This window comes from Lactuca sativa, chromosome 7 (genome assembly GCF_002870075.4).
Source record: "Lactuca sativa cultivar Salinas chromosome 7, Lsat_Salinas_v11, whole genome shotgun sequence".
NCBI lineage: Eukaryota > Viridiplantae > Streptophyta > Magnoliopsida > Asterales > Asteraceae > Lactuca > Lactuca sativa.
In genome coordinates this window covers 172,830,806-172,841,848 of record NC_056629.2, presented here as the reverse complement: position 1 = coordinate 172,841,848, position 11,043 = coordinate 172,830,806, and the positions used below count along the sequence as shown (strand labels likewise).

At 33.9% G+C, this 11,043-nt stretch overlaps 1 protein-coding gene across 1 annotated transcript; it reads left to right on the top strand.

The window, feature by feature from the left end:
• Nucleotides 1–4,355: 4,355 nt before the first annotated feature.
• LOC122194445 (dormancy-associated protein 2-like) lies at nucleotides 4,356–5,189 on the top strand. Its single transcript, XM_042896235.2, has 2 exons — nucleotides 4,356–4,519; nucleotides 4,651–5,189. Exons 1-2 carry the CDS (start codon nucleotides 4,417–4,419, stop codon nucleotides 4,959–4,961), a joined length of 414 nt encoding a protein of 137 aa, XP_042752169.1. The 5' UTR covers nucleotides 4,356–4,416; the 3' UTR covers nucleotides 4,962–5,189.
• Nucleotides 5,190–11,043: the final 5,854 nt, after the last annotated feature.

The window sequence follows — 11,043 nt, the reverse complement described above, 5'->3', positions numbered from 1 at the left end:
TCAGGTTTGGGGGTGTGACACTAAACCTTGGCGATCATGCAGACTTGATGGCTAAACCCTTGTGACTATGCAGACTTAGTGCCTAAACCTTGGCGATCATGCAGACTTGATGCTTAAACCCTGGTGACCATGCAGACTTGGTGCCTAATCCCTAGCGACTATGCAGACTTAGTGCCTATTGTGTAAACCGTGGCAACGATGGACGTCATGCCGATTCCTTAGGATGATCCTTATGAATAAATGAACGAGGAATAGCTGATTCTTAGGGTAGATCCTTAAGAGTAAAAAAGATAATGTGGATGGGTAATTGGGTTGATTGTTTGATGTTTAAACATAATAATTATATTATTGTGGGTTGAAAACCTTATGTACTCACCAGGTTTCCCAACCTGACCCACTCAGTTTATTTATATCACATGTGTTGATATGAAGTCACATTACACTGAAAGATTAAGGAGATATAAATCACTAGTGATAATGAATGTAAGTTCTGTTTATGCTTATTTTTCTGTATTGACGATGACATCTCAAATGTTTTAAAATGAATAAAAATACTTTTATTCGGAAATGCTTTGATAACGTATTTATCATGTTTTACTGGGAATAAATTTCGCAACATTTTTATTACAAGAGGTACTTTGATTTTTATAAAGCATAAACCAAATCGGTCTTTTCTGGCTGTGAAAATGGGAATGTCACACTATTTAAAAAGGGTTGCACTATAGCTTATAGCTCGTTTACCAGCTATATATATGCAAATCTGTTATTAAGATCTTTATTTACAACTTTTAACTTCAAAATTAAAACATTAGAAATTATTTACCAAAAAATTTTGTACCTACCTTAATTAAATTTTTTGAATGACTTACTCTATAGTGTTGTAAAAACAATAGATATAAACTATAGACTATGGAAAATTGTGGATGATCTATAAATAGATGTTGTCTCTTTGACACTTCTACACCACAAAGTTTGATGAAGTGTGGTTGAATTTACTCTAAGTTTAAGTTGCTTTTTTTCAAATAATAATAATAAATAAATAAGGAATAAGGAATGACCAATTTGAGCTCGGTCTTCTCACCATCAACTTTTATAGATATTGAACTAGTTATTTTTCTATTTGAATTGGTTGATTGAACTTGATTTTCTGTTAGCCAACCCAGTTGAACCTGATTAAAGAATAGAGAACCAGATGGTTAATAAACGAGACATCTTATATGACATCATCTTTACAATATTATTAAGCATATTGGCCATTTCTTGAAAATTAAGAGGTATATCTATTGTAACATCATGTACAATCATATTAAGCATAATGAAAATGTCTACACATGCTCCTTTGATTGTAACTGACGGTAGTACCTTCTCCCTATATCTAAACGTAGAAAACCCTAATTTCATGTATATATTATCGCTCATCTAGTGTTCCCTTCTCCTCTCTACTTCACCACCATTACACCACCAGTGAACCATCGCCCCTATAAAAACCCTAGAGACCACCGCCTCCAACACCACTCAACCCTCTTTGAAAATCATAGACATGACATATATCATCGTCTCCTCTAACAGCTCCTATCGTCCTCTCCTCTAACAAGATGTGTTTGTGATTAAAGGTTTGATTTTCAGTTTTTTTCCTTATTTTTCCATCATATTCGAAATGGGCATGCTGGTTTCTTTTTTGTTTTTTATTAGAATGTTGATGGATGTGTAACAATCATATCAAACAATATTGGCAATTGAAGAGGCGTCAATGCATTAAAACAGTGGATTTGTTATAGGCTTAAAGGCCAACAGGTCCAGTCAATCGATTTCTCTTCTTCCTTACCTCCTTACTGTTAGCCACCTCATCGTCGCCTATAAACACACCACTCTTTGTAGCCTATGATTTGATTCGGGCCTTTAGTTCAGATCAGGTTTACAAATGTAAAAATTCATACATATAAGTATGTTCCTATTGTCTCTTTTTGAATCCGAGAAATATAAAAAGTTCGCATTGTCTATTGTTGGCTAACTAGATGATACTTTCTTTTACAACAGGATGTTGATAATGAGAAGAAAAAGAAGAAGTATAACCATAAAACAAAACTTGATTTTAATTGTGGTAATGTTTCATCCAAGGATTACTGGTGATACATGTGAAGCTATCACCAAAAGAAGATGACATTGAGCTGCTCCATGATGCCACTATAAAAGAAGCTTGTGGTGGTTTGAAATATGAAATATTCCATTTATTTAGAAGAACAACAAGGAGATAGCTCAGAAGGTTAGTTGCATCTTACGTAATTAGTGGTTATTGAGCTTTTTTTTTTCCTTATTATGGTAATGAACTATTATTATATGCAGTGTTGCAGCTTCATTCAATCTTGTTGTTAAAAAACATGCCATCAGAGTTGTGGCCATTATAGCTGAAGGTGTTCCTTAATATAACATGAGGGAGTTGATTTCCTATGAATGGTAAAACAACAAGGTAATTACAACTTTAGAATAATACCCTTACATGGCTATAGGGATTGCATCTTTAATCTTAGTTACAACATTGATGTTTCTTACCGCTTATTATTGGAGCAACAACATTTGATCTGCTTAAAGCCTAAACTTTCAAGATTGGTGATATTTTTAGAATGTTTACAACAATCATGGAGTTAATTTTGATCTTTGGTGATCATATGCAAAGGTGGGATATTTGCTTATCCTCTTTTGAAATTATGTTTCGTTGATGAACATAATGAAATGATGAAGATAATGAATATATTTTTGGGTAAGTATCGTTTACTGTATCTCGACTAAGTTGACTGGCATATACTTTCTAATATAAAATATCATTTTCAATCGGTAAACACATGTAATTTGTTTTATATCTCCAATTAGGCATGTTTTCTTTAGTATCCTATATTTAGTGTAGGGTTTTTTTTTTTTTTTTTTGTGTGTTTAAAGAGCTAAAGGGACATGGTAGCTATTGAAGTGGAATGATAAGAATATAGTGGAGTCCTGGATTCGAAGTAGAAGAAAAAAAATATGACACCTATTAAAACATAATGGTATTTCTTGCTATGATTAATTGCTTTTCTAGCCGGTCAAAAAGCCTTGGATTCGTTACCTTTGCAAAAGTTACCAAATCACAACAGTCATAGTAATTCGATGGCATAATTTGGCTTAGTGTCTTTTCTTCTTTCTGTATCCATTGCAAGGTTCCTTAATTGATGATCAAGAGAGTTGCACATTAGGACACAATTTTTTTGTACTCTACTTCTGTCGTTTTTAAACCATATTAGACAATCTTTTTAACTGTGTGAATTTCAAAAAGCTAGACCTGAGATGATATTCTAGAGCGACTAAACAAAATGTTAAAGTTAGCTCAAAATGTTATTTATTTGACTGAATTTGTTTGTATAAATTTTAGGCTATTATAATTAAGTTTAGAAAAAAATATGTATTCTATTCAGTTTTTATTTGTTGATTTCATGGGGTTTTTCATTTATGTTTCTGCACTTATGTCATACGTAGGAATTGATTTATCAACATTTGAGGATTATAAGAACTAAAATATTATCAATATTTTGTAACTTGGTAATACTTAATGATTTTTATGGTTTGATTTAATAGTCACAAGGATACTATTAACCGAAATGAATTAATTACCGCCGGAAATGAATTACTCAACATGTAAAACTTAAATCATAAAAATGAAAATTACTGGATTTTCATTTGAGCAAGTGAATGTGTTTTTGTTAATTAGATGTGGTCAATAAATTAATTATTTATTGACACATACATTTTATAGGGTGGAGAAATAATTAATATTGATTTTATTTGTAAATCTGTGATACATAATATGGAAATTGGAATTCCTTTTTAGTAAATTCGTTTGATGGTTAACGGTTTCATTGTTAATTGTTATTTTGCTATTTAACATTTTGTGGTTTCATTATTGGTTGATATTGAATGGTTACAAATAATACTTAATAAAAAAATTTGATATTCGATTATACCAAATTTGTATACAAAAATTTTGATTCATTAAATACGGATTAAAATGCAAAATTTAACTATCTTTTTTTAAAACATCTATCCGTCCAAAAGAGAAAATTAATCGCCTAAAAAAACTATTTAATGAAAAATAAACTTTTTATCACCCGGCACTCTCCAGGCGCCGCCGTCGTAACCCACCGTTTAGCGCACGTAAACCGCAAATATGAATTGAAAGCGGCACAAGATGTTGAGGATAAGAATTAGGTTTCAAAATGTCAAAGCCAATCAAAGCTTGGTCCCACCAGCTCCTAACCACCCAACCAATCTGCAATAAATCTTCATCTGCATAAATCCTTCCATAAATAGAGGAATATTACCACAATGCTTCTTCATCCTTCTTCCATATAGTTTCTTTCTGAATATATTTTCTTTCTGAAACACGTCAAAATGTCTTCCAAGACTTTCCTTCTTCTTGCACTTGTTCTGGCCACTATTCTTTTCATTAGCTCCGAAATGGCTGCAGCTAAGAACCTGGAGCCCAACAATCACAGTGAGTAAATTTAATGTTCATATATAGATGAAATTGGCTATTTGTACAGGATGTTTCCTTTACAATTCCCAGAATTCTATACATGGATTCATGCAATAAAATATACATTACTGAAATGATCAATGATGCAGGTGAGGTAGAAGATGCAAAGTATGGTGGTGATGACCGTGGATACAACAATGGTGGTGGAGGATACAACAATGGTGGTGGAGGTTACAACAACGGTGGTGGAGGTTACAACAATGGTGGTGGAAGATACAACAACGGTGGTGGAAGATACAACAATGGTGGTGGACGATACAACGGTGGCCGTGGAGGAGGATATTGTAGATATGGTTGCTGTGGTGGAGGACGTTACTACAATGGAGGTTGCAGGTGTTGCAGCACTTATGCAGAGGCAACTGCATACAAACAAGCTCATGAGGCCCAAACTCACAACTGATATAAGCATTTAAGCTCTATTTTACTATGTGTAGTATATATATATACCGGCCTTAGTGCTTATGTTTAATAACTGTGGTTGTATGGTTTTCTGTTGAAGTATGAACTTAATAGTTCTATAATGGAAATATTTAAACACCTTTGTATGTAGGAGTGTACTCCTTTGTTTCTATTAAAACGTAGCAGAGACTATGTTCTATATATAAATGTGAGTTTTAGGTTTATGTTATTTGAATATGAGTTTTAGTGTACAAGACAAAGGAGAATAAAGCAAGGATTTATAAGATAATATATAAACTAAAATAAAAAATACCAGAAAATCGAAGGATAAAATTTTTTAACAGACATAGATTAATTATATCCAATCAATACATAAAAAACAATACAAACATATTTGAAATCAAATACATATAATCTGACTTTTCTTGATAAGTTTCCTTCCTCAACTTAATAATAGTTAATTTTTTGTGTGCCTATTATTATTTATTTATAGTTAGTAAATTTAAAATTTTTGTTTCGGTAACCTTTTTTTAAAAGTTCATTTTTTTTTACGTACATTTCAGTATAAATTCAAATTTGTGTTTGTTTCTATATAATTTATTATGTTTAATTTTATGTATGTTATTACTTATGAGTCAAGTCACATATAATACGTTTTTTATTATTTAAACTTTTGTCTGTTAACTTAAAAAATATATATAATCATACATATTTATTTTTATATAGGTGTCGGTATAAATTCGAGTTTTATTTACGTTTTCCTGTACATTTATGTATGTTTCCTACGAATAAGTTTGATCACATATAATACGTTTTCATTCGACGGTATAAACTAGAGTTAGTTAGTGGTATCAACTTTATATATTTTATTACCAAGAAATCCAATGATATCTAACTTTTATCAGTACAATCGTCTAAATTCAACTTTTATTACTACAATCAGTAAAAGTGTGATTAAAAGTACTGGATTTTTAAGTTGAATTTTGATAATTATATTGATAATGATACATCAAAACATAACAAAATAAGCACGAACGAAAAAACAAAAGTGTGATTAAAAGTACAAAATTTTTTAAGTCGATTTGTGATGATGATATTGATGGATGATACATCAAAACGTAACAACAAGCACAAAAAAAAAAAAAAAAAAAAAAAAAAAAAAAACCAAGCATGTACAAAAAATAAACATAAAAACGAAAAATAAAAAAACTTATGTCGAAACATAGACAAACTAGAATTTATATCGTTACGTGCATATATAAAAAAGCAAGTAATATTTTTTAATTAATGAATGAAAGTTTTAAAATTACATCGAAACGTTGACCACTTTGAATTTATATTCACACAAACATAAAAATAAGCACTAAAAACTTGTTTTTTTAAGTTGATTAACCAAAGTTATTAAGAAAAATCAAATTATATAGATACTATAATAGATAAACACGAAAGTTCAAATAATCAAAATCGTATTAATATGACCCGACTCATACATAGCAAACGTACATAAAATTAAGCAAGAATATGTAAACAAATTACGTCGACACGTAGAAAAACTCGATTTTGTACCGATACGTACATACAAAAACCAAATAAGTTTTTTTTAAATATAAAAAAGTAAAAACCAAACTTTCTAAATTTTCGTCGAAACATCGACCGCTCTAAAGTTATAAAATAAGCTCGTAAAAAATGATTTTTTTAAGTTAACGAATTAAAGTTATTAAGGAAAATCATATTACTACGGGAGATAAAAACGAGAGTGCAACTAATCAAAATTGTATTATATATGGCATACTCATACATAGGAAAAACATATAAAATTAAATGCAAAAGCGTTAAAAAAAAAAAAATTAAAGTGATTCACATCATAGTTTATGTGAAGAAATGTCAAAAAAGGAAGGGAAGATGATTCATGAAGAAGAAGGAGAAAAAGAAAGTACATACTTCTTTGATACAAGAAGGAAAATATACCTGTTTAATTGAACTCCAATCGTTGTGAATGAAATGCAGTGGGGAACCACAATTGTTGATGTGGTGAGGGTGAGGAGTCGAAGCCATCGACACAGTGACGTGAGGAGTCAGAGTCATAGTGGCTGATACCAAGAGTGAGCATGATTTTGTGAGGTCTTCGGTAAAAGCCAAAGTTTGTAATCGATTTTTTGAAAGGGTTGTTGGGTTTGTAAAATTATAAGATCATAGGCTTTGTAGTTGACACACACATTTTGACAGGGGTATACCCCATGTTTTTTTAATTGTGACATCAAGCTTTTGACATGCAGAACTGCATATCGTAAAGCCTTTAAATTTTAGGATACATGACATCTTTTTTATGATATACACTTTCTTATGTTAATAAACAAGGTTCGTAAAATCGTCTGACTCGCTGGTACGTCAACTTTTTGGGTTTGGTTACGGTTGGAACAAGAGTTGAATCGTCTATCTAAAACTAGTTATGCTTGGTCATGTTTCATTTGGCGATCTGTTGGAAGTGGCAGTGGATTGTGGCAGAGTGTGTGCTTTGGAATGGTATGACTCTTGTATTTTATGACAAGTGTTGAGTGGGATGTTGATTGAGTTCCTACCAGTTAGTGGAATGATGGCAGTGTGTTTTAGGTTGTTGGATGTTGGTTGGGAGTCATCACACTTGTGGCTAGATGATGGAAAGAACAGTCAGAATTAGTGAGTTTCTCATCCAATGGCTGAATGGCGTCACGAAGTGTAGTGAGACATCGTGGATTTCATTTTTTAGAGGGGCGACAGTTTTGTAGTGGAGACCCATGTGTGGTTTTGTTAATCGTGTGCCATACACGTGCATTGTGCAGTATAGTGTTGTCATTGGCAGCTCAGTGACCGGCAGGTTGATTCGGACAATTGTAGGGTGTTGACTTATGAGAGAAGTCATGGTGGTATATTAACATCTCATTATTGGGTTTCTTATTAGCGGACTTATGTTCGTTTTAGGATGAGGTTTCATGTGATCTCTCCCTCTATATTGCCTATGTCATAGCGGTGTGCATACTAGACTAGCTGTGTTGGTAGCTGATAGATGGCATGAATATTTCAGGACTAACGATAATACTTGGGTTGCTGATGACCCATAGTTTTTTGGATTGACATAGGGGTATGGGTATGTTAGTTGGAATGCCAAGAGATTAGTTATGCGGATGGTGATAAGTCTTTAGGATGTTTTGACAGATGGTTATGCACCTGAGCTGTTGTGGGAGTTTAAGTGTCGCATAGGGTTTTGTAGTGACCATGGTTATGCTCGTGGTAAACGTTGGTTAGTCACGACTTTCCAGGATGTCATGTGTATATTTGAGAACATTTATGTGGTTTCCTATTTTAGGTTTGGTTGGAATTCTTTATCGAAATGTTTTGAGTGTTGATATGTTTTTAAGGGTATTCCTAATCTGGGACTTGGGGTAAGAATGAAGAGTGGATGATCCTCATCTGTTATGGATGTCTTTAGAGTTGGACTGTTGGACTCCTACATGGTTAGAAGATATAGTTATGGAAGTTCCCGTTTAAGTGGCTTCGGTATGAGTTGGTTCTTATCGTGTGGAGAAAGAGGTAGTTATTGCAATTGAGTGTTCCAAATGTCTGGGTGGTTTGTTCGCATCCGTTGAGTTACGGATGGCCTCTCAAGTTTGATATGGATGTATTGATTATGTTAAGTGGTTGGAGGTAGCATATGGATTGTGTTAGTGCAGTTAAAATTCTAACCACGTAATATTTTGAGGGCGAAATCTAATTTAATTTGGGGAGAATTATAACACCCAGTTTCCAAAACAAATAAGCTCACGACGTTAATTGAGTGTTCCAAATGTCTGGGTGGTTTGTTCGCATCCGTTGGGTTACGGATGGCCTCTCAAGTTTGATATGGATGTATTGATTATGTTAAGCGGTTGGAGGTAGCATATGGATTGTGTTAGTGCAGTTAAAATTCTAACCATGTAATATTTTGAGGGCGAAATCTAATTTAATTGGGGGAGAATTATAACACCCAGTTTCCAAAACAAATCAGCTCACGGCGTTAAGGAGTCAATGGCATGACTTTTAGGAAAAATGGGTGCACGCATGACCATTAGAAGGTTGTAACATGACACGAGGAAATGAGAGTCACGTTGTGACATTGTGAACCTCACGTAGTGAGCCTGGTTGCAGCCAAGCCCATGAATTTTAGGGTTTTCTCCATATTTAAGGAACTTCTCTCATAACCTTAGGTGTCTTCTTGAGCCTCCCTTCATTCCAAACGAAACCGTAGCCCTATCCTTGAGTTCTTGAGCATTTGGTGGTGTTTTGGTGACTTGAAGAAAACATGGATCATCTTTGGAGCATAGATCCAACTTGCAAGCTTCATTTGCATCTTCTAGCAACATTTATGGGGTGTTAGGATGCCTTCTGGAGGATGTGGATTAGTGGAATAATGGATTAAGAGGTTTTAGTCATGTAAATGTCATTTAGACAGTTCTCACGACATGATGTTATGTCGTGACGATCGAAGGACCGTGATTATTTTGTCTTGAGTAAATCACACAAATGGTCCCTATGGTTTGGGTAATTTGCGCGCTTGGTCCCTAACTTATTTTTTTAACTCGGAAGGTCCCTACTGTTTGTTTTTGTTACACACTTGGTCCCTAGTGTTTGTTTTTGTTATGCCATTGATCCTGCCTTACATAAAAAACTATTATTTAAATAGGGAAAAATGGTGGTGTAGGTAAGGTAATGTGAGGGGATAGGATTGGGGTGTCTTTATTTAAATAAATTAAAAAAAAAAATCAAGGGCAAAATAGTATTTTTTTTTTTGTTTTAGGTAAGACAGGGACCAAGCGTGTAACAAAAACAAACAATAGGGATTTTCCGAGTAAAAAAAATAAGTTAGGGACCAAACACGTAAATTACCCTAAGCCATAGGGATCGCTCATTTAATTTACTCTTTTGTCTTTTAGCGGCTTACGACGTGACCAATAGATTTTCACGTCGTAAGAGGTAGTTAACCTGTTGACCGTTCACTTTTGGCATGTTTGGCTTTGAGTCAAACTTGAGGGAGTTGGGTTGTTGATTGATGTTTTGCCATGTTTTTTGTGTTAGAAGGTTTGTTGGAGCAAGTAGTGTAGAAAAGGGAGAGTGTCGCAGTGTTTATAGATTGTACGATTTAGGTGAGTTTTCCTCACTATACCCGTGGGTCAAAGGCACCAATGTCGGCCCACTGGATTTGGTTATGTATCCTTTTATATATGATACTACTATGCTATAGTGAGTTGTTCGATATATTTATATCCTTATGTGGTAGGATGTAGTAGTAGTGGTATATTGGTTAGAGTATCAGTAGGCTGATTATCGTCTGGCTGTGGCACTAGAGTGGGATCATCTATTCGAGTAGCTATCCCACCTCTAGTTACTTATGGCTGTGTATTCCATGGACATTTGATGGTAGCAGAGTAGTGTGTTGTGAGGGGTCTAGTAGGCGGTAGTGAGTTGTATGATTGGTAGTTTCCTGTATTTATGTTCCTACTCGATCTGTTGATTGTTTATATGTCGACATATTGTAGCAGTTAGGTTGAGGTAGCAGGCCAACAAACCCGAAGAGCGGTAGGGTTGAAGCAGCATGCCAACAAACCTAATGATTGGTTGGGTTGAGGCAGCAGGGCAACAAACCTAGTATGCATGTTGTATATATGTATTTATTGTATATGGTATTTTGGAGGAACTCACGAAGCTTCATGCTTACCCAATTGTTATTGTTTTCAGGTATCATCAGTGATCATGAAAAGACGAAGGTGTGACTGTACACATTCAGGAGTAGCAATGAAGATTTTAGTTTACTATAATACTCCGATTTTAATTAATTTACTTTGGAACAATTAGTTTTCTTAACTAAAACCGAATATCAAGAAAATTAAACTATTTTGGCCTTTATGTAATGCTAGGAAGTTTCGTGAGGGGTATTGCATCTCAACATTCGGAGGCCATTATTAGGGGTGAAGATTCTTGGGGGGGCTATTAGTTATGATGTATTGTTTTTAGTGGCTTAGCTATGAAGAGACTTGCCATCATTGTTGTTTCTATGCCCCTTCTCTAGATAG

Excerpts from the sequence above, each read along its gene's own strand:
- LOC122194445 (XM_042896235.2), top strand. The coding sequence starts at position 4,417 with ATGTCTTCCAAGACTTTCCTTCTTCTTGCACTTGTTCTGGCCACTATT. Across the intron at positions 4,520-4,650 it reads CCTGGAGCCCAACAATCACA|GTGAGGTAGAAGATGCAAAG; the intron begins GTGAGTAAATTT and ends TCAATGATGCAG.